General features: G+C 47.2%; 1 protein-coding gene across 1 annotated transcript in view; it reads right to left on the reverse strand.

The window, feature by feature from the left end:
* Nucleotides 1-24,872, reverse strand: part of CACNA1B (calcium voltage-gated channel subunit alpha1 B) — a 502,106-nt gene that overhangs the window by 290,402 nt on the left and 186,832 nt on the right. The window contains exons 6-7 of the mRNA XM_075015705.1: nucleotides 21,565-21,567; nucleotides 16,991-17,178 (exon numbers count right to left, since the gene is read on the reverse strand). Coding sequence (XP_074871806.1) covers nucleotides 16,991-17,178; nucleotides 21,565-21,567 — 191 coding nt within the window. The remainder of the gene's footprint in view (nucleotides 1-16,990; nucleotides 17,179-21,564; nucleotides 21,568-24,872) is intronic.

Below are 24,872 nucleotides of genomic sequence, written 5' to 3' on the forward strand. Positions count from 1 at the left end.
GCTTGGGCCCAGGGGGTGAAGTCCCAGGGAGCTGGTTGCACTTCTTCAATCCCACACAACCCAGCCCAAGCCTGCGTTAGAACTGCCAAGAGGTTCACAGTATTGCTGAGGTTGCTACACCAGTGATAGATTGGGTACAGTGGAATTCTGCACCTCTGTGCCCTTCCTTTCTCTGACCCTACCTCAGAGCTCCCCTGACATGCAAGAGGTGGGTAACACACAGCACATGAGCCAGCTATGTGCTTTTTCACCATCTTTACAACACTGTTTCTCCTATGCAAAGGAGAATTCTGCTCTGGGTGCCTCTGACCAGAACACCCCACCTCCCTTGGCTTTGTGTGAAGAATCAAGCCCTATTTATCTGTTTGCATTAGGAACTCCTGAGGGGGAGCAAAGCATCTGACAGACCATTAAAATGTGCATTGTCTTGCTTTTTATTGTTAATAGCTGTCCTGTTGTTTTCTTCCACTGTAACTGCAGATGTACATCCACGACATTAGCGGGATGGCATATTTTTGAAAGCATGCAGCTGGCTTTATTTCCTTATTCAGGAAACCAATAGTTGGACATATGAAAGAGGTACTTGTACCCTAAGTGTGATAATGTTGTCAAGCTGAAAGTGAATTTGTTCAGCTTCAGTTTTCATTTCTTCGCGAGCACCAATGATTAAGTTGTTGTTTGGAGAGATGGCATGTTCTTTTCCAAAATCAATTGCTCTGCTAAAAGGTCTCTTTGGGTGGGCATGACAAATATCACTCCTTTACTGTGTATCTTAAGTGCCTCTAATAAAACCTCTGAGGAGGCTGACCCATTCTCATTTGTTTCAACCGACATGGCAACTGGTAAACTAATAAGACCCAGAAGATTTAGAAAAGCACTTCGACATTTGCTTAACCTAGGGCATGTGCTCAAGTGCTTTGCAGAAGGGGTATAATTTGCCATGTTGTAATCTTTGGGGGCGGGCAGGGGTGGCTTTCACAAGATTAATTTTCATACTGGCACCAGCTCTTGTGCTTGTGTTTCTACACAGGCATATACTGGTGCATGACTAGTGAGACATATCACACAGATTGGAGAAGCTGAGCATGTCATTTCCAAGACTGTTTCAGCCTTTGGCAAAATCCAAATCTGTTATTATTATGTCTCTCGATTTATTCTGTTAGATCTAGTTGAGGAACCATGAACTTTGGCATAGAAAGCAATGCTTTATTTCTGCAAGGAGTGGGAGTCCCAGTATCTCTGAAAACGAGATCATCTAGTTTCACATTGGCCATCCAAAATTAGGTTATACTTTAGATAATTTGGATCTTTGAACAGGGGTATACAAAAAAGGTAAAATAAGTCCCAGCTTTCACCCTAAAGTAAAAATGAAACCACATTTTTGAAGAGATGATACAAACTGCAGTTAACTTTTGAAGTTATAGGTTAAATCCTAAGTATATTTGCTATGTCTACACTACAGTGGTCTGTTGACGGAAGTTACTGTTGTAATTCTGACAAAACTTCTGTTGACAGATTGCAGCCACACACAAAAGTGGATTGAAAAAGCAATCTGCTCTGTTGACAGAGAGTGGCCAGACTGCCCGTCCCTCTGGACAGAATGGCCAACCAGAAACACAGCAGACAGGGCCATTCAACTCCAATGCCAATTTTGGAGGAACAAAGGAATATCATAGCCAACAGCAGTGTCCTCACCAAGCAAGAGTGACTCTCTGGTAGAGATGGACACACTGATGAACTTCAGATGCTCTAACTTATCCCTACCAGTTTTCAAACTGAGACACAGATCCTAGGCTGCCAAAATGCTGAATTTTGCTTAGCCCAATCTTCATAGTATGACTGTGGGGCAGTGACACAGAGGGTCATGCTCTGCACCAAAGGATGAATGGAAATAAATCTGACATCAGGAACTGGAGCACACAAAGCTATAGGGAAACCCCTTAACTTCCCTGGACATTCAATAATGGATTTAAAAGTAGCCATTCTTCTACAAAAGAATTTTACCACAAGATTTTAGAGGGAAATATCTGAATTGGAATTCATTGCCAAATTTGACACATTTAACCTGGGCCTGAACAGAGATTTTTAAATATCTTATGCATTACAAGGGCAATTTCCCCACCTTCAATAGTCAAAGAAATGGGACACATCCAACTTAATTTCTTCATTAATTGGTCCTACTAATAACCACCTATTTTCTTCCTACCTTCTCCTCTCTGCCCACAGTCATATAAACCCTGAATTCTGTTTTTCACTCCATTTGTCTGAGAAAGCTCATTTTACCAACAAAAGCTCACGACCTAATACACTTAGTTAGTCTCTAAGGTGTCACAGGACGGCTTGTTATTTATGCAGTGGAGGAGTGCACATTTAGAAGATTGGAGGATGGACTGTCACACTTTTCCACACCCTTGATGATGTGGCAGTCTGACAACAGAGTAATCTAGATAATGATTTCCAAAACAATTAAAAAATAGTTAACAATCAAGAGTTCCAGCTTGCTGATTTCAAATGATGACTAAAATCAGTTATTTAAATCACTTTGATTCAAATCAATCCACCCTGGGCATGTCTAAAGCACCAATGGGCAACCTATGCTAATGAGTGGGCTGCATAAGTGTCCTCTTTCAAGTCAGTGGGCCAACGGGTTGTCATAACCAAGACAGTCTCCTAGAACAGGGTGGTTTTACTTCATGCGCTTGCACACCTAGACTTTGCATGTGTGCCAATGAAACCGTAGCCTGGATGCAGAGGACTCTCACAGTCACTCTTGTGTGAAATCAACATGCACCCTGCTTCACATGCCCTTGTTTGACCAATGCATCACTTTTATTGATACCAGTAGGAAGAAAGTTGCATGGACAGAAACCAGTGAAATTTGGCAATCTTGAGTGTGTGCAACAATAAACAAAACGTCTCACAAGCCACATGCAGAACTCTGATGGGCCACATGGGGCCCTTGCCTCCACTGGTCTAAAGTGTCTAGCACAAAGCACAGAGACATAAAACCGCAGCCTGATAGAATTGCTGAGCTCCTGGGCAAGGTGCATGTGTGAGACGTGTCGGCTCATGCTGACAGAAGAGGCAGGGCCTCGGGCGGAAGGGACTGGGTCAGCCAGATTTTAGCACTGCCACATTGTCTCCCCACTCCAGACTACATTCTGTTGGTGATTTAAAGGGCTTGGGGCTGTTGCAGTAGCAGTAGGTGGGAGCCCTGGGCCCGTTTGAATCACTGGGCCTTGGGGGAAATGACCCCTTTAAACCCACCCCACCACACCCTGGCCCAACATTGCTGGGCCTGACCACAGTAAATAATGGACCAAATCCAGAGGTCCTTATGTAAAGCTCTCAGAGAAGATCAATGGGGAAGGAGGGTGTTGCATTCACAGAAATGAAAAAAAGACTTCAGCCACAACCAAAAGCTGCTCATCCTCACAATTGTTGTTATTCCCTTCCCTATATTTAGTTATTCACTTGCTATTCTTATCCCACATCCTGAAAAAGCCCCATTGCCCCCGGCATGTAGAACCTCTCCTTTGGATGAAGCAGATGTACAAGGGTTTCCATACAGCAGCCTTGATGATCACTTAAAAGGTTTTTGGTTTTTTTCTACAAAGCTATTTTGGTAATTCAATTCATCCCGAAAAACGGTGTTTCTGCCTTGTATTACTTGATTAATGATTCTTGTTTCTGCAAACTAAAACAGACCAATGAGCACTCAAAAGACTAAAGAATTTTATTTTGCTTCTGGGCTATTGTCACTTCTCCTGGTCTGCAGCAGTCTGACAGCATTGGCCTGCAATTCATGCTGGACTGTCCATATTTAAGCAATAGGAGATGGATCGAACAGCACAGCAGTCCCATGGAACAGGATTGCATGAAGAGTTCAATTTTTATAATCTCTGTATTGTTTTAGAGAGGGGCAAATATTTGATCCAAACTTCTTCTGAGCCAAAAAAATAATTGCTGACTTGATGACACCGAGGTGCTTCGTGAATTCATGTTGATTTTGTCAAATTGTTTCAGCCACATAAAACCTGAAAGCTTTGCATGCTTTGTTTTGATATTTTCCAAATGCAATGTTTTGATTTTTCAGTTCAAAAATAAAAGCATTCATTTACATCATTTTATTTCAGGTCTAAACATTTATTTCAAGTCAAAATGACTTTTTTACAAATTTTCAATTAGATGAACATTTCAAAAAGCTTCAGTTTGCGATCCATCTGAAATTATTTTAGTTTTACTTGATTTCTGGTAAAAATCCATTATTCACCTAGTTTTATTCCCTGGATTATTGTATATGATATTGAGGTAAGTGGCTAGTTGGTTTATTTATGTGTGTATTTTTAAAAGCCTGCGAAGGGTACCCAGAGTTTTGGTTGGGTATTTTCTAATGAAGAGTAGCAAACAGCTACATTAATAAATATTGAGCCGAAAGCTTCAAATTGGATATGAGATCCCTGATTGATCCTCTGAAATGAAACAGCTGTGGCTCAAGGATCAGACAAACTGGGGTAAAACTCACACCATGCAAAAAGCCAGCACTATGTCTCACTACAGTTCCATTCAGATCCTCAGATGATGATTCACACAGGATATAAATGGTGCACAGGCCTTGTGCCAACTCTCCTTCCCCTGGACCAAATTTCACGCTCCTCAACACCACAGCCAGCAACGCTCCTGGGTTCGGTTTGTGTTTCAGGCTGAAGGACCAGGTGGATCTTTATTTTACTCTTTGCTGAACTCGCTTGTGCATCCTCAAATGTTTCCCCCCACGGAACCATCTGAAGATCGTCCACTGACAATCCTGCATGAGCTCTGCTCTAGCGGTGCCACCACTGGGCAAAGAGAAAAGGGCCTCATCCCTTCTCCCCACATGGCTTTTCCCAGTCCTGCTGAGGCACCACACGAGGCAGATGCCGGCCTCCTACAGTTCTGCACCATGTCCCCCTCCCACCACTCGGGTTTAGGAATTCATGTGCAAAGGTGAGCGTACAGCAGTGCACCACTCCGGTCAGAGCCAGCTAGACCGCTCTGGTGCAGGTGCATGGCAGTGCAGTCTCCCAGCCAGGCTCCCAATGGCTCCCCTGCTGCAGGTTGGTGCTGGCAGAGGCAGGCGGGTGTGAAATGACTGGCTTGGGGCACACTGTAGCGGGAGGATGATTGCACTTCCAGCTGGGCTTCTGGTGTGCCTGTCCTGCTTCCCTGCCCCCTCTCTTGCTGCATGCCGGGTGGCAAATGTGCAGTCCCTGTGATGAGCCATGCTGCTAGCAGGTCTCCCCTGGGAAGAAACCAGGGGAAGGCAGTGGCAGGCCAAGGGGTCTCACATGCTGCTGGTTTCCCTACAGCAGCCTCCCCTCACAGCTGGCCCACAGCTCCCCTTTGCTCTGGCAGTGAACAGGAGCAGCACAGTAGGGACCCACCCATCAGCCAGGTAAAGTAAGCCAGCCCCAGGCCTCCCTCCCCACTACATACACACCAGGCCCCTGCCCTGACTGCTGCACCCCTGCCCGCCTTCTCCCAGGCCTGTCCCTGAGCCTCTCCTGGGAGGAGCTCCATGCCTTGACTCCTGTACCTTCACATCCACCCAGGCCCTACCCTGAGCCTCTCCCCACCCAGGGTTGCCAGCCCCACAGCATTGTCCTGGAGTCTCCAGGAATTAAAGATTAACCTTGATACATAGGGTAGCTCATGGGATGAAACCTGCAGGAACAGGTGGAGACCCCAGAGTGTGGGTGGGCCCAGTTTGTACCGAACACGCCATTGCCAAGGCTGACACAACCCCCAGGCGCCCCCCTCGGTGACAGCAGCTGGAACCATTGTCTTCAGTTGCCTCTTCCTCTCACACACACAGTGAGGGAGACCCCGGGGGACACTGGCCACCAGCCACATGACTACCTCCCCCAGAAGAGGTGGGACAATCCCCTCTGCACCAGGCTCTGCCCCTCCCTGCTCCCGCTCTGCCCTGCCCCCCGAGTGATTCAGTATGGGGGACTAACTGGGCCAGGGGCGGATGCCAGCAGCAGGGGTCTGGCCCTCCCCCTCACGCACCAGCCATAGCCGGGGGAAGGAGGGCAACACAACCCAAGCTTGCTCTGCTCCTCTGACTGTGTTACTCTGCTCCCCTCGGGTGAGTGCAAGGGCAGTGCTGCCCCCTAACCCAAGCAATGAGGCCGGGGGGGCAGAGCAAGCTGAGGCTGCGTTACTGCACTTCCTCACCACCAGTGAGTGCAGAGAGGGGCCGGGGAGGTCAGATCACTGCTCCGGCTGCCAAGCTTCCCCCATCCCCCTCACTAGACCCTCCCTCCCCCCAGACGCTCAGGGACTCTGGCTCTGCCAGCTGCTGCCCCCCTCCTGCCCATGGTGTTTGGAGGGCATTTGTCCCCTCATGCTTCCCATGTGGCACCTGTGGCGAGACAGGCACAGGCTGAAGTATTCCAAACCAGGGAGAGAGGATGATGTTTGGCACTAACTCTTTTAGAGGTGGAGGAGGCTGTAAGTTTCTCATTGTGCTACTGGGGAGAAAAGGAGAAGGGTTCTATGGATGTGGCCCATTTCGGCAGCAGATGGGGTCCCCCTCGTCAGTGAGCATGTTCTGGTCTCCACCACCCCTCAACAATCCACATGAGCCTCACAGCAACTGCACACATTACACTTAATGCAACTCCTGTTTCCTGCCACCTCTTCCGGTGTTCAGAACGTTTAGCCAGTCAGAGCTACCCGGGTAACCACAGGAGGCCTTAGGACTCCCTCTCCAGAAAACAGAAGAAAGGGGAGTTTTCCAACACAACCGATTACTCCTGCTTACTTCCTTTGAATTGCATCTAGGCCCTGCAGACAGCTTGGGGACGCTTTTGAGTAGGAGGCTGCAGGGAATCTTGCCTTAGGCTGTTCAGTGATGGCACATTTTTTAGCTCCTCCGAGCTCCTGACATTTTATCCTCTAGTCGCACTGCTTCTTTCCTGTCGCTAGCTGCACGGTGAGCTCGCCAGCCTTCAGTGGGGTTTGCCTATGGTAACATCTACACTGGTGTTCAGGCAGGCACTCCCATGACAGCTGTTATCTAGGTAGCATAGGACAAGCCTGCCTAGAGCTCTGTGCCCCATACCCTCGCAACTGCACTGCTCCTGTTAGCAGTACTAACTTGATCAACCCTCATGTGAGCATGTCTACCTGAGCTGCAGCAACACTTCCGACTTCAGTGTAGACACGTCCTATGTATCTGAAGCCTCTGTCCATCCTCTGGTTCCTGACAGTGTGACTCATGCTATGACCCAGGCCCCACAAGAGAATACTGAAGCTTCAGACTTACCAGCCTGACTTCAACACCCATGCAGGTGGGCAGGCATCCGTCTTCTCACCCTTGGCAGGTATGCCCATGACTAAGCAACCACTGAAGAAGGAACCCAGCCCCATAGTCCACAGCATCCCAATAAATGATAGACTAGAGTCTTATGAATATCACACAGCGAGAGCCAGTGGAAAGGTTCCCAAGCCCTTGGCTGCACGGTGCATTGTGCAGGTACTGAGTTCCTGATACCTCACTTTTAAACAGTGAAAATTTTACCCATTGGGCAGAACAGAGAATGAAGCTTTTAAAAGAAAAGTTGCTCTGGAAATTTGATTTGCATCCAGGGTGAAGAAAATAAACCCTTTACTTGTCCTTCCCTCTCCTCCTTGGTGGCTTCATTAACAGCCACAGTTCTGCCAAGTGATTTTTTCCCCTTTGGCTGCCCAGTCTTTTGCTGGCTAAACAGATTCTAATTCCTCAGCATATTCACTGAGAGCCACGAGAGCTGACACACATACGAAAGAGTGAGTGATAGAAAACCCACCATCAATCCCTTCAACCAGTGATGCTGCAGGCAGATAGCTTCAGGTGCACATAAATATCAAGTGCAAACGATCCCTCGTTTATTCTGGCCGATGCTGGTTCCTAACAGTTATGAATTCACGCCAGCAGTTAAAATCTTCTCTAATTGACAAGAGATGGAGGTATGGTAGGTGCATTATGAGCAAATGGCTTTTAAAGCCACCTCCTTGAATCCTGTGGGGTTTGCTGGGTTATTCTTCAACGAAAACTGAGTAGGCGAGACAATTGCACAGACGCAGGAACAGGAAGATAACCTCCAGATGGAAGTCACCCCGTGCAAAATGCCAGCAAAAGCCTTTAAATCCTAAATGGAGAGCTTATGTGCTGCCTAGATGCATATTGGCCACTGCACAGAGGTTAATCTCACAAACAGAAACGAACTATCTCAGCTACTTATCTGATACCATCACTGTAGTATCAGAGCACCTCTTAACATATGATCCCATTGTCCCTCTTCGGCAGGGCAGCATTATTATACTCCTCCTACAAGTGGAGAACCGAGAAAGAGAGAGAGGAAGTGGTTTGGCTACAGTCCCGTCAGATGTTTGCACGGGAGAAGGAAGAGAATGCAGGTGTAGCTCCACATGGCAGCCCTCTTTGGTTCCTGTTTCCATTATGTTCCCAAAATCTTTCTGTCATCTGGGGTTAAGAACCACTGGGGCAATTTACTGCCAGGCTTGTTCTCATCACTGTTTCATCGCCTAGTTAACCCTTCACCATCTACAGGTGTGAGTGAGGCACTACCTCCCTGGTTCTGCTCCTGGTGTTTGCCTTTTCTCCCTGCTCCTTCACTTTCTTCACCTGAGGCTCTTGCATGGCCAGCAGCAGCTGTCTCCACTTCCACAGCTAGGGCCAAGTTATCCCTAAATGAAAGTTGGCCTGACAAAGGGCTGAATCAGCTACCCTTTGTCTATCACCCTGTCACAGCACGTCTCCTGGACCACAGAAAGGTGCTCGAACCATTGAACCATTCTTCCACTAAGTAACCAAAGGTGAATCCTGTCTCTGAGAGTGAGGGATGTGTTCATTTATTTATTCCCTCCCCTTTTTTGCTCCATATCAAGCTTCTTTCTACCTCCACCTTCCTTTGAGAGCATTTTTAGTTTTCTCAGCTAAAAATCTGAAGGCTCACACAGCGCAGGCTGGACACACTCAAACCCTCCCAGACTGACACCCCAGCACATGCCCAGACTCTAGACCCAGATTAGAGATAGGCAAACCTCTACCAATCTGTCTTTTAGGTTCAGCCGAAGGAAGCATCCAAACATCTGGAAAATGCTTGTATGAATATATATGTGTTCGTACCATGAATATGCAGCACCTGATTAGCAAAATGGCAGCCTTGCGCATTTCGAAAGTGCCACTCCTGAAATGCTTGCCACCAATGTAGACAGGGGCCTTTTGAAAGGACCCCCAGACTTCAAAAGCCCCTTCTTCCCATTTCGTTCGAGGAAGAGGGGGCTTTCAAAATCTGGGGGGTCTTTTCAAAAGGCCCCTGTCTACACCAGTGGCATGCATTTTGAAAGCAGCACTTTTGAAATGCGTGCAGCTGCCATTATGCTAATGAGGCACTGTATATTCACAGCAGGACCTCATCAGCATCTGCTGAAGTGGTTCATTAGCATCCCCCTTTCAAAAGGTGGGGGTTAGTGTAGACGTGGCCTAAAGGTTTATTAACAAATAAAGAAAGAATAGGGTAAGAGAGAAAATTTGTTAAAGTGATACATTTCACACACCAATTACAGTTATTGATGCAGGCCAGTGATGTTATATGCTGATTCCTTGAAAGTCTCTGAAAACACACCCCAAGGTGGGCGTGATCCCAGGTTACATTGGCTTAGTTCGTTGAGACTGGAACACTGAATTTTGGAACCAAGATGGTCACTGCCTGGGCCATCCTATAGTTTTCCATGTGGAGGGAAAAAGTCCTTTCTTCTTCCCACAGGCCCTTGAGGGTCATGGTCGCCTGACCCAGGTGAGCCACTGTGGCAAACTGCCATTGGTTGCTGATTTCGCCATCACATCCCAGTCCATTTACATGGCATGTGGAACAAACATCTGGGCATCTGATTTCAATCCCATTGCCCAGGTGGGTTCTTGTAGCTCTTTGCCATCAGCTGCATTCCAGAGGACAAGCCCCGAAGTCCTGAGATGTGTATCTGATGCCCGGACCTTTGTCTAGTCCATCCTCCTGGCTGGGGAAGGTGATTACACCTTCTGTTGTGAATCTTAGCACTAAAATATTTCCAATACAGCCATAGAGCCAAGATCTATAACTTCACCTACAAACATGGCACTGACATACAAGTAACAGACAGATTCAGGGCATTACCAGCTGTCATTAGACACCTGACCTGGCCCACTTGACACAAGAACTGGTGCACTATATACAATGGCCACAGAGATGGCACTACACTTATTGTAAAAATCCATTAACATCACAGCAGCACAAGAGAAGGGGACAAAAAGAAATGATTCTCCTGCTCCCTGTTGTAAACATACAACCAGAGATTCACAGGACTAGAAAGGACCTCAAGCACCACCTAGATCAGGGGCAGGCAAAATACAGCCCGCAGGCCAAGGCACCAGATCCAGCCCATGGCCCTGTGGAAGCCTCAGAGGGGCTTAAAGCAGGTGGCTGCAGGGGCCATGTGTTTCTTTCTGTAAGTGCCACAAATAGCCTGGGAGTGGGGGAAAGTCTTCACAGATTGTGCATGGGGCAGGGGCAATCTCGCAGCTCCCATTGGCCAGTTTCCAGCCAATGGAAACTGCAAGTTTGTGCGGGGGTGGGAGCAGCACACAAAGCCTCCACCCCTGCCAGCTCATAGAATTCAGAGGAAGCACGTGGTCCCCACAGCTGGCTACTCTGAGTGGCATGCAGAGGCATGACCTGCTAGGCTGCTGGCTGGCAGCCACCTTGGTAAGCAATGTTACCCCTTGCTACAATGGATGAAGTTTCAGGTCCATCATCTCAATGAGCCATAAAGAAACACCACTAGGCTGTGACAAGGGAAAGTGGTTCATGAGCCTAAGTGGAGAACCATGTTCTGCCACGGAAAAAGGTTACAACATGTTTCAAGCATGGCAGAGTAGATGAGTTTAGTCTATGCTTTAATTATGTTCTCAGATTAAGCTGGGGCCTGGGGCTTTTCTCAGGAGGAGAGAATTTTGGCTTCATGCTTTGTGCGAGAAATGATGGCAGCACACAAGACAAAGGGACTTTTCCTAAAACATCTGTTGCTCTGTAAACACACTCCAGCTTTCTGGCTGGGTGCAGGCCACAGCCGGTGAGCTGGCAGCAGGCAGAAAGGCTTGTTTGGAGTGATTACTCTGCTGTTATTGTGCTAGTGTTTCAGAAATGAGGTTCCTCCAGCTTATTCTTAAAGAATTTTACTTGATTGATGCTTTAATCTCTTTGCCTCAAGCATAAATCACTTTCCACACAAAGTCTTGCTAGAAAGCTTTCATTGACTCCAATGAAAGGTAAGCACCTATACAAGCAGAGATGGCAAGGAGTGAGGCAAAAGGGGAATCATTTTGCCATCCATGAAATGTGAGGTCTCCCAGCCTTTATAACTCCTCCATCTCATGGAGCAGGAGATGCCAATTTTCTTAAAGGGCTCAAAACCAGTTTCACCTATGACAAAACCATTCCTCTGCCTTGTGTGTTACTCTCTAATGACCTTTGGGAAGGTCATGTCCATGTCGCAAGTGAAGGCAGCAAATCCCTTAGAAAGAAGTAGCCCACAGAAAGGCTGCTGCTACTAGAATGGTTCTTCTGAGTTTGAGTGATCCTAAGAATGATATACAAAGGGAAAAAGCAGTATCTCTTTCCACTGCCCGCATGGCAGAGCCCAGCAGCAGTGATGGAGGTAGCAGAGAAACATGAATAACAGAGTGCTATTGATCCAAAGCAATCAAACAATCAATCACTTTATTTTTCAGGAGGAAATTAATGACCCTCCTAGCTCATTGCAGCCTCAATTTCCCCATAGTGGCATTGGACTCCAGGCTGCCTAATACACTTTCAGTGCCTAGAACAGACCCTGCTCTGTGGTCACCCATTTTAACAGCAGAGAGAGAAAACATAAAGGACTCTCCCAGCCCAAGTAAAACCAAAATCTAGCAGGAGCTGCAGTGTGTCCACTCAAAGACACAGTACTAGGGAGAGCACTGCTGAGAAGAGGGAGATGATTCATTTCACCGTCTCTGGGCAGTTGGCACCAGAAGTCTTGGCACTGACTTGTCACTAAAGCATACTCCTCTTTCTTACCTCCCTGGAGGCGATCTCACAGCACTTTGCAAACATTAATCAGGCATCATGACAAAAAACACAGATCCCCAACTTGGCTAAGATGAAAGATCTGCATCCAGGGGCCCGCAGGTTCACCCATGGAAAGGACAGACCAGAGTCCTACTCCACCATCACCTGCCCCTGACCAGAATCTTCCTCCCTGGCAGTACTCCAAGAGCAAAGCAAAATCCTTAACAAATAACCAGGTCCTTGATGAGATCCATAAGAGGAGTAGGGGGGAAAAAATATAAAATTGGCCCTACACATCTCCTAGAACTGGAAGGGACCTTGGGAGGTCATCTAGTCCAGTTCCCTGCCCTCTTAGCAGGACCAAGCACCAACACTGACATCTATTTGCCCCAATCCCTAAAGGGCCTCCTCAAGGATTGAACTCACAACCCTAGGTTTAGTAGGCCCATGCTTAAACCTCGGAGCAGGAAGAGGTTCCACAAGGTAAGAGCATGTATCATTTGACTTCTCTAAGTGCTACATAGATCACTGAACCACATACAGTACATATCCTCATTAACAGCCCAGAAGAAGTATCCAGACCTCGCTGACTTTCTATTTTAGGCACACCAGCAGGGATGATTGGGTCACAATATGGAACTGGCAGTCCAGAGACATGACATCTGTCCCTGAGTTCAGGCTCTGCCCCAGACCTAGCTGTAGTCTAATGGACTGAGAATGGGGTGATGAGTCAGCATGAACTAGGCTTTGCTATTAATTCATCTTGGACAACTCATTTTCCTCCTCCTGTCTAGTGAGGATCAGAACCCTCATGCCCTGCCTTTGTAATGTGCTTGTAAAGCTATGGATAGAAAATGAAGTGCCTTTTTGGCTCACTTCCACGCTCTGGACTGGGCCAGAGCAGCCAGCAAAGTCTACAGAAGAGCTGGTATGCAGCTGGTTGGTTGGAGCCGCAGGGTTTGATGGGTTAGGTGCCCTCTGTTGTTAATCTGAGAGCTGCATCATGGCACAGTCGATATGTTGCTTTTATGGGTTTCTAAATGATACAAGCCTGGCGCAGCACCAGTGAAAATGAGATGAAAAACTAAGCAATCACAAAATAAAACAACCAGACTACAGGGGACGGATCTTCCCTGCTCTTCTGCCTTCTTCCCCCATTTCAATCAGCTGCTAACTAGTGACCAGCACAGCTGACTACTACGTGATAGGTATGTAACATGAGAGGGACACAGGGAATGCAGCAGGCAGAGGGGCAGGTCATAGAGGGGCAGAGAGACCTGGCTATCATCTATCAAACTCTGCTTTTCAGCAGACAGCTTGGTGAGTCTTTGGCCATGGTTATTGACTGTACTTAATCACATGCGCAGTATTAAGCATGTGAACACTCCTGTTGAAGCCAAAGGGCTATTGGATGTCATGGTGATAAGTTGCACACACACTTAAAAACCTTCCGGAATTGGGGCTTCTGATACCAAGGTAACAGGCAGGCCAGAAATGGGATAGAATGGCTGGAAAGGAAAATAATCCTCCCTTTTTATACTGCCCATGCTTGCATTCGTGCTCCCGCAGGAATGCCAGCCTCACAGCCTAAGAAAAATCATCCTAGGTGTGGCAAATAGCCAGCATTACTCTGGTGGTCCAGGGCTTCCCCTTGATGAGGTGGGTCTGTGTGCCGCTCCTTGCCCCTATTCTTGGGCACTGTGCTCTCTGCTCATGCCCCAGTGGGAGAGAGAGAAGTGGGGAAGGGATCTGGATCTGAGCCTCAGCCATTCTCAACCCCATAGGTTTCTTACCATCTCCCCCAGTAGGTAGGGTTACCCTAAGCCCCAGAGGCTGGGGGAGGGTCTCCCTTCTGCCATTTCTCTGGTCTTTGAAATCTCAGCAACAAACCTCCAAAATCAAGTCCTCATGCCACGCAGTCTGATTGAAACAGATGGTTTAATTAGGTTCCTGACAGGGTCTTAATTCTCTACCGGTGCTTCAATTAGCCAGTAGTAGCCTTGCCTCATCTACAGAGAGCCATGCCTTAATTAGCCTAAGGCTTATATATCTCCCCTCTGGCACTCTCCTGCTACTATTGGCCCTGCTGCATCACATAGGCTATCCACAGGGCCTTCCTCTTGCAGGACTTGGGAAATGCACCTGGCATCTAAGGCTTTACCAGAGATAAGCAGCTGCAGCTTATTGCTCCACAGACAAGCCCTACAGCATTCCAACCATATTTGCACAACTGATCCTCACTGACCCAAATCAATGCAATGATTTCCAGTTAGGTTAATGGATGTTTAAAAAGGGTTCTATAACAACTTTCAAAGCCCCTGAATCAATTCCCCCAACAGCCTGCTCTGCTCCGTGCATGCTACACAAAGGCAGGCTGGAAGAAGATGATCTAATGTGCCATTTACTGATCAGTCAGTCAAAACCAGGAACCTAATGCGTTTTGCACATGATTGTTGATTGCGAAGAGAAGGCACAGGGCAGTGAATGAGTCTGGGGGGACTGGCTTACTGACGAAATAGGAAGGGAGTGAAGTGGGGAACCATGACTGAGAAGTGAGGCCTTCCTGCCATGTCTCAGATGCAGACTTCTGTGGCCAATCTAAATGGACCAGTGTTTGCTGAGAAAAGGAAGAACTGTAATGAAGAGAGAAGGGAATAGGTGAGATCTGTTGGCTTCATATGAAGCAAAACTGCACCTTGCAGTTTGCTGCACTTGATGGTAATCATGATATCCTACTGCCACAGAAATACAGTACAATTCCTTTAATCCTGCACATCCAGAACTGGACAGGTGACAGATTACCAAATTTTCTGGACTATTGGACATCACCATCCCCGCACTCCTGCAGCTTCTTCACCTCCCCCATGCATTCCCAGCTTATTCACTACCCTACTCTCCTCCTGCTTCACTACCCCTGCACTCCCCAGCTCCAACCCCTGCACGCCCCAACTCAACTCCATTCCCGGCCCACCTGAAGCCCTAACCTGCCCCAGGCTTAACTCCCCCTTCCCCCTTCCCATGGCCCCAACCCACCACCCAAGCCCCCAACTTACGTGAATTTCGAGGTACTCGAGGGTTGCGTTGAATGCAGCCCTCACATACCTCGGGGCACTACTGTGTGCTGGACCATCACATTTTTCCGGATTATCTCCAAAAATGGGACTGCTTTTGCCCGATGCCGGACCATCAAGATTTCCAGACCAAAGGAATTTTACTGTATTCAGAGAGAAAGGCTGGAAGGGAAAGGGCCCCAAATCCCACAATGATCATAGCCAAAGTAACTAATGCCCACTAAATGCCAGTGATGCCCAGTAAAGGCAACATCTGACTCATTCCCTTGTGTTTAAATTCCATTCCACAGTAAGCATTAAAACGCACCAGACCCTGTAACACAGGAGTTACAGCACCTGGAGTGGTTAAAAGTTATTCAGATTCCGGCCTCATGCTTCACAGTATGAAAAAAACTAACTAAAAACGAGGAGTCCTGTGGCACCTTAAAGACTAACATGATCTGGAACCTACTTTGTCAGATGCATGAAGTGGAAAGTTCAGTTTGGCAAGGGTATAGACACTTGCAAATCTGGGTGTGTCCCATTACTCATTAGCACCAGTCCTCTGCATGGTAATGTAACACACCCACCTTCGCATGTGTACATATACCTGCCTATCTGAACTTCCCACTTCAAGCACCTGGCAATGTGGCTTCCAGACCACTAAAGCTTATGTCCAAATAAATATGTTAACCTTTAAAGTACTGCAGAACTGCTCATTGTTTTTAATGACCCAGCCTAATAAAACTACTCCTCTGAGACATTCTTTATAGTACTACTCAAGGTCTGGTGTAAATGCCTCCCTCTCCCCAAACCACTGCTGCATTGACTATCACACAAGTCCCTCATTTACATACAAAACGTCTTTGTCCCTAGGACTAATAAGAGTGATTTACAATAAGATCTCTTGACACCCTTGAGCTCAGTGCAGTCATTCACACTCGAGAAAGGTAATGAAAAGCAGCAGGCAGATATCCCCAGAGCTGACCCGTAGTATATACCTGCTTTGCACACACATAAATGACTAGAGGGTGAGGCAATGAAAATTCAGACCCAAAAAGCCAAAATCATCCTGGATGCAGCTCCACCAAAATCAGTGGAGATACAAGAGGTAAGGAAGTGCCTGATTAACCTTTTTTAAAGTTACCTCAAGAATAATCCAGACCAGCACTACATTTGGGACCATAATCTAGCTGTGTTCCTGTAAGCATAGTGGGATACACAGAAGTAGGGGTGTAAGTAAGCTACAGGGAAAGCCCTTTAGACATAAATGAAGAATGGTAAGGATTGTGCCACTTCTGTGAGGCTTTTGATGAAATACAGTCTTTCAGAAATAGTGAGTTGGAGTTTCTACAGCAGGACAAAACCATTGGTGTGAAACTGTACACTGCAATGTAACCGGATGACATTTTGACACAGCACCATCACACTGCATCACAAGGCACTATTGATGAGGAAAGCTGCTTCAAAATGCCATCTCTCTGGACTGCAGTAATGATTTGTGGGACTCATAAGGGATGATAAGGCTTCGAGAAATGGCCAGAAAGCACAGTGCTCACACACCTTAAGAAAACTGGGACAACCCCTAAAAAGCCTAAGATGAGGACTATGGATAGAAAAATATCCACCAGCTGCTTTATTTGCAGTTCAAGATAGAATTATTTCCTAGCTTCACCAAGAAGTAACCACTGACATGTTCCTCCTCATTTTGCTCTCCACCCTGGGAATATCTGTGAAGAATAGAAAAAAGCAATTCACATATCACCTGGAGAACTCGTCGTGGCTATTCTCCATCATACTCACATTGTAGAGGATGTCCGTCCAACCCTCCATGGTGATGCACTGGAAGACAGTTAGCACAGCAAACAGGATATTGTCAAAGTTAGTGATTCCATAGTTGGGGCCTGGCCAGTATTTCTTGCATGTGGTTCCATTCTCACACTGCCTGGCAGGGGGATCCTCTCCGCAAGGAAAATCTCCCACCTCCTCACCTACACAGACAAGAGGATAAAACCAGAGTTAATAAATTGATTTTAATAAAATTGATTTTAGCTCGAAGTGTAGACGCAGCCGGGGAGAGAAACACAGTTATTGATCAAAGGCTTCCAAACATCTCCAGGACAAGCAGCGTCTAATTTTCATTTACGCTAAAAACAAGCAGTCCTGTAGCACCTCAAAGACTCACACATTTATTTATTAAGTGATGGGCTTTCATGGATAAGACCTGCAGTCCGGGAATGAGTGCAAGCCATTAACCCAGTGGCAGAGCCCAGAGATGCCCTGGATTTAAAGCAAAGTGAATACTGTGATGCAGTGGCATACTGAAATATGCAGAACAGAGCTAAGTATTACCATTAGTACTAGTGTATTAGGCCTATGGTGTCGGAGTGACCATGGATAGAAGCAAAAGAATTCAGACAGGTTCTCCTGTTCACTAAGGCCACTTAGCACAGCAGCTGTCCCTGCAGAAGAGGAGGGAGAGGGAATGTTGAGGGTGTCCCATGAGTGAGGTCATGAAGGGAGGGAGAGAGCGAAGCTAAACCCAATCCTAGACAGTGTATATTCGTAGTCTGTGAGCTGGGAATCACTCCCCACACGCAGAGACACACCCACACTAGCGCTGGTCCAGCCAGCATGTGAAATACTGACGTAGAACCATGGCAGCAGTGGCATGAGAACATTTCTGACTGTGAGGGTGCTGAGAGCCTGGGGTCCTTTTCACCTCACCCTCTCTCCCACTCCTGTCTGTGGCCCCAGCTCCCCAGACCTGTGGCCGGGAGTGGGGCCATGGCTCTAGTGGTGGGAAGGGGAGAAGCACAGATAGGACTAAGGGGGCAAAACTGGGACCCCGCATGTGAGGATGGGAGCAGAGCCCCTGGCTGCAGCCGGAACGCTGTGTGCACACTCCAGGGGCAGGGTTGTGAACAGAGCCCTGGGGACAGGGCCAAAGGCAGCTGATGGGCCCAACTCGCAGGACTGGGAGCAGAGCTGGGGCTGCATATGGGACCAGAAAGAGCACACTCAGTATGGAACCAGGAAGAAAGCCCCAGTGTGAATCCTAGAGCCTGGACCCCAGTTCGGGCCCAGAGCAGAGCCCAGACCAAGGCCAGCAGCACCAGAACTCTGGGTGTGGGGCATTGGGCAGGACCCTGAACAAAAACGGGGTGTTGCAGCACCCCACACCCCTAGTTCCTGTGCCTAACAGCCCTGGGTATGAGCCCACCCGAGAGAGTTAGCTGTGCCTTCAAACAGCTAGCCCATCCCACCCTTCATGTTGCCATGGCTACACCTTTTTATTGCACACTAGCCATATATCCATATTCTTTTTGGTTTCTATGTTCACTGCAGCTACCCAAAGCAGTTATTACCCTGACGCTTTGCAGTTGATGGAGAAGCTTTGGGAGCACAAGGCTGGATTGTCAAAGTAGATAAACTCACCAGGTCAACTTTTTTCCTTTACAGAGAGGTCCTTTTTTTCCACTAAACCACACTGGTGGAGGCAGAGGAAAAGTCACTGCAAAGCCACAGGCAATAAAAATTAGGTGCTACTAAATTAAATTCACCAAAGGAGGGAAAATCAGTAATAATGAATAATATTTTTGTCATTATTTGTTGTTATTACACTGAAAGACCCCTGTAGAGGATAAACAAGCCTGGCAGTCTGGCTAAGTGGTATTTCACAATACGGTGTATCGAAGCAACCTTTTCCCCTCTTACCCCTTTATACAAAGTTTTGCCTGCAGGCTCCTGTGTGGGTCTCAATGAGTCTTGTAATGAATGTTGAAGGGTTTACTGACACAAGACAGCGAGAATTAAAAAAGAAAAGAAAGCCTGCAAGCACAGGTCTCCAGGGGCCCAGCCTGCTTTCTGTGGGCTAGCCTCTTGTTACAAGGTAATCCTCTCTAAAGGCAATGAACATCCATTACTACATATGTTGATTACCTATGAGCAGGAGACATGACAAGCAAACAGGGTCTTTCAAGTCTATTTGAAAAGGAGAGTTCAGGGCAGGGACTTGGTATTAGATACTCCAATTATTATTTTTATAACAAGAAGGCAAAGGGATGCAGCCAATTATCATCATTTGTACCCGGTCACGACTACAGGCTGTAACGGAGATTGCATTCCCATTGTGCTAGGTACTGTCCAGGCGCAGCCTACAATAGTTCTGCAAATAACTAAATATGCTTGTTTCAGAAATGCTGAAATGGCTAGTTTTGACATTTCTGAAAAAATCCACACACATCCCCTTCCGCTTTTTTTTTTCCCTGACTGAAACAATTTGGCAAAACCAGTCCAAGCTCCCAGATTGTTTCAGTCAACTGGAATCCACATTTTTGGTGAAAAAAAATGTATCACAAGAAATAGTTTCACACAGCTCTAATCTAGAGTCCTTGTCATTGAATACCAGTTACTTTGGATATTAAATGTTAGGCTGCAAATGCCACAACAGTTTGATCTAGGACACAAATAAAATGGTCACAACAATAATTTGGGTCTCAGCTAGACTAGACTTTCATGATCATTTTAGCAACTCAAGTTAACAATCAATTAAAATAGGGAAATAAAACCTCTAAACTATTCAAACAAATGGAGAAATCCCAAAGAGTTTATGAGCTAATTTCAATTATACAAGTGTAAATCCAGGATAACAATTGATTTCAGTGGGATCACTGGAATTTTTACACTGGTATAACAGAACAGAACTGGTCCATAATCTCTAACACCAGTTTCCAAGGGCTAGATATGTATCCCAAGGAAATTCAGCAATGGGTACAATGCTTTCTGGTCTCCATACTTTGTAGCCGTAACTTCTGCAAACTGGTAAGCACGGAATGGCAAATGTGAATGTGGGCAAACGGTTATGGGATAAAAAATCCTGCAGAAATCTTTGCCTGGTTTATATCAAAACCAATTTTTTTTTTCACACACAGAACAAAAAAAGTCATTCTACCATCTTTCCCCAGTGTTTGAGGGAAAACCCACAGAATCAGGGTTGCCCCTTAGAGTTGCGCCACCCATTGCTGTAGGCTTACTGATGATGTATCGATGTGAGCAGTGGTATTTCCATTCATATCCCAGGAGCTCACCTGGAAAGTCTTTCTAAATTACTGCTCTTAACATTCTCAGTTTCCATAAGTAAGCCAGGGAACTGTTTCATGTGGGGACTGGGAACACAGCCAGGACTGAATCCCCTTAACTCCGTATGTCCACAGTCTCACTCCAGTTGCAGGGATGTAGCTCCTGGAGGAGGTTCATATTTCCACCTTAAAGCCAATGCTTAAAGACAATTGAGCTAAGTTGTTAATGCACCTCTTCTGAGATCAGGCACTGAGGTTTAAAAGGCTGGGTTGATTAGATTAGTGGGATGTTTGGCTTTCCCTGCACACAAGGGATTGCAGATCCAGGAAATCTCATCCACTGCCTTTTCTGTAATGCCCCTGCTCCATTTCCCATCGGCGAGAGGGAGCGAGAATGGGAGGAGAGGAAAGTGGGCAGAATCAATGTCTATAATTCAGCCCTAGATGAACACATTAACCATGTAGCAGAGAGCTGCATGGCACCCTTCAGCACAGACTCCTTCATACACTGGTAAGGCAGAGGCCTGGGGGAGGTCACAACCTTCATGCTGGAGCTGGTCCTGCTTCCCTCCTGTCAAGACGCCAGATGCCATGAGGTATAGCACTCACAAGCCTCTGGCTGGGCACCTGCTTCCATACTTGAACGCTGTTCCATGAGCCGTGCTAAGCTGGGTATGATACATCACTTGCCAGAAACAGAGCCAAGTCTTCTGCTTGGCCCATGGATTTGTCAGTCATCCTCATTGTGGTGTCACGCCCCAAGATGTCTCCCAAGTGGCCATAACTGGCCCTGTGGCTTTTTTAAAGAAGCTACAAATGTTATAAGAAAAAAACCCCAGCAATTACTTCCCACTTTGCCCTTGTTCACCTCGCCTGCCCAAAGCCTGATGTCAGCAAGGAAAAGGTGGAGAATTTGAAAGTGCTCCACCCATTTAATCAGTGCTAAGGGCATAAAGAGCAGTGCTACACGATGCTGAGGCCAACACCTGATCACTTGAACCTTCAGCTCCCTGGATTCCTTAGTTGTCATCTCTCCCCATCTCCAGGCCACTGCAAACCACCACCACCATTCTAGCCATCTTCTTTATGCAGGGCGCTCTCCTCCTCACACGGACTCATTGGCAGCCTCCTAGTGGAGCTCACAAGTGAGGGTATGTGACAGGTCTCTCTCTAGGCTGCTCCATGTAGGGTGTGAGCTGTTACAGCTCCCACTTAGGGAACATTGGCTCTTTAGAAGCTCAAGATTTCAACTCTGGATGTTCTCAGTTCAAGCCTCAGCACATCAGGCAGCACAACTGTCTGACTCAGGCCTGCTGACCGGGGAGGCAAAGGGGGCAACTGCCTCAACAATTTGACCTCCGTGTGTTTCCTCTCCCCTACCTCCGCACAGCTGATTGCATCCCCACAATCACCCTGGAGACCTAGGCCCCAAGTGTCACTGCCCTGGCACCTTAAGCTGCCAGTTGCACACCGGCCATTATCAGGCTGTCAGGAGCTGATCACCCACCATGTGCCCTGGCATAAAGGGTTCTGCAGGGCACAGGGGAATGGAAAAACAGGTCCCTGAAACCTTGTCCCCACTTCTGTCACTTGAACATTGGCCTGCTAAACCCAGGGTTGTGGGTTTAATCCTTGAGGGGGCCATTTAGGGATCTGGGGCAAACAGACTAAATTGAAATTAAAAAAAAAAAGGGGGGCGGGGGCTGGTGCTTGGTCCTGCCAAGAGGGCAGGGTACTGGACTATATGACCTCCTGAGGTCCCTTCCAGTTCTATGAGATGTGTATCTCCATATATATATATATATATATATATATATATATATGTATACACACACACACACACACACATTTGCATTTTTACTTCCCTTCCCTCCACCTCAATTCCCCCAGCTATAAAAGGGGGAAGAGGTAAAATAGTAACAATCCTACATGTTATCTCGCGCTTCTCATCAAGAGATCTCAAAGCACCTTACCCAGGAGGTCAGTAACATGACCCCATTTGACTGATGGCGAAATAGCCACAGAGGAAAGTGACATGCCTGAGTCATCAAGTCAAACACTTAGAAAGGAGGGAATAGAAACTATATCTCCTGAGTGCGAGCCTTATGCTCTACCCACTAAGGAGAGCTGGGGTATGTGAGTGAGCTGCTGGAAATCAGGGCAGGATGTGAGAGCAGGAGTCAGGGATAGGGAGGCAGGAATCTGGACAGGAGGCAAGGAGAAGGGAGGAGCCCTGGAGCTGGATTCTGGAACAATGTAAGCCATTTGATATTTCTGCAGCAATATAAAAAGAGAATGAAACCTGCTAGACCAGTTAAAACACATCCCACCCCAACCCTCCACTGAAGTTTCACTGGAGTCAGTGGATTTACAACAGATAAATGATAGTGTCTCTTTGTTTCCTAGTTACTGCCTTTGGGCCACCCCTTCCTCTCTCCCCACCTCTCCCTGCAGTCCTGGCCTAGCTAGCCCCCATATTCCCAAGAACAGGGCCAGACTAAGATAAGGGCTGCAGCCTAATGGCTCAAATACCCTTTCACAAACAAATGCTAAAACTTGATGGAAATCATTTATCTGGTAATCCAACTCTAATTGAAAAGCCAAACAAATAAATAGGATGTATGATAAATTTTGTACAGTTTTTAATTTATCATGCATCAATTAGAGAACAATAAGAAGTCCTGTGGCACTTTATAGACTAACAGATATTTTGGAGCATAAGCTTTCATGGGCAAAGACCCACTTCACCAGATGCATGGGGAGTGGTCTATAAGGTGCCACAAGACTCCTTGTTGTTCGCAAAGATATAGACTAACACTGCTACCTCTCTGATACATGCATCAATTAGTAAAGTAACACAGGATATTTTTTAAAAAATATTCATTTTTCAAATAGCTACAAAACTCCAAAAGAATTATGTTGTAAAAAAAAAATTATTTCCCTTCTAATCCATTAACATCTATGCAAAGTGGAGCAGCCTAACCCTAACCCCAGCTTATTTCTCCTATCACCTCACCTTTTTCCACCTCTTCTCGAAGGGTGATTGGGGCTGAAGCTCTGGCCTTTCAGGAAAGGCACAGGCATAAAAAATGGAGTAGGGGGGTAGCCTGCTCCCGCCACTCCTGCCTGAGCAATTTAAAAGGCTCTGGAGCTCCCCTTCCATGATTCACCTTCCCTGTTCCCTTATGCCTGTCTCTTCTCCCTCCTGAGCCCTGTTCCCCATCTTTCATGGGACTCCTCCACACCTGTGATCTAACCCCTGGCCTGGGTCAATCTGCCCCTTACTCTAGAGACTTGCCTGTTTGCTACCGTCTGTAGGCTAGCAAACTAAGTGCAACCCCACCCGCAGCAGCTATCGTCTCTTTCCCTGAGTGGCTGCCCCCTGCTCTCCACCACAGGGCCCTGCCCTCCCCACCCCAATCCTATTGCGTGCCAGCAGTGTTTGTGGGGGGGAATATCTGAGACACAGCCTTCTCAGACAAAGAGGAAGCCGTGCTAGTCTATACACTATCAAAACAAAAAGCAGTCAAGTAGCACTTTAAAGACTAGCAAGTGCTACTTGACTGCTTTTTCCTTCTCAGACAGTGTGAGCATAGCATACACAGCAGCCAGGCAGCCTGACCCCTTGCCGCACCCACCTCCTCCACACGTCTCTTAAAACAGGCAGCCCTTGCTGTTTAAAGAGCTGTCTCTTTAAAATTCTGGCCCCAGCTTTGCAACTTACAGGACAAATTACTCTTTTCCTCACATCATTCAATGACCAGGCAGCTTTTGAACCTGTTTAAATAGCTACCCAGCTCACTGGGGGGAAAGGAGAGAGAGAATGGGGTTTGTAAGGATCATTTAACTAATAGCTGTAAAGCTCCTTGAACAGCCAAAGCTCGACATAACTGCTTATTCTTACTGTTACACCATCTCTACTTGGGAAAAATCTGCCACTCCCACTTGACCAATATCAGGCTTATTCCCCTTTGAGTTGTGATAATATCTCTGCACCCCGGTCCTGGAGCAGGACTTCATTGGGCTGTTGCACAACCACAGAACAAGAGTTCCCCCTGCAAAAGAGCTAATCATTTAAATAGAACTCACCCCTTCTGCAAACCCTCTCTTAAAATCCACTACCCCCTGCTTGCTTTCCGCTCTGCAAACCCTCTTCCCTGGATCATTGGCTTCTCTTACACTCAGGCTGCGTCTACACGTGCACGCTACTTCGAAGTAGCGGCAGTAACTTCGAAATAGCGCCCGTCACGTCTACACGTGTTGGGCGCTATTTCGAAGTTGAAATCGACGTTAGGCGGCGAGACGTCGAAGTCGCTAACCCCATGAGCGGATGGGAATAGCGCCCTACTTCGACGTTCAACATCGAAGTAGGGACGTGTAGACGATCCGCGTCCCGCAACATCGAAATAGCGGGGTCCTCCATGGCGGCCATCAGCTGGGGGGTTGAGAGATACTCTCTCTCCAGCCCTTGCGGGGCTCTGTGGTCACCGTGGGCAGCAGCCCTTAGCCCAGGGCTTCTGGCTGCTGCTGCTGCAGCTGGGGGTCCGTGCTGCATATACAGGGTCTGCAACTAGTTGTTGGCTCTGTGTATCTTGCACTGTTTA

The sequence above is a fragment of the Carettochelys insculpta genome, chromosome 21 (assembly GCF_033958435.1).
Source record: "Carettochelys insculpta isolate YL-2023 chromosome 21, ASM3395843v1, whole genome shotgun sequence".
Classification (NCBI taxonomy): Eukaryota; Metazoa; Chordata; order Testudines; family Carettochelyidae; genus Carettochelys; species Carettochelys insculpta.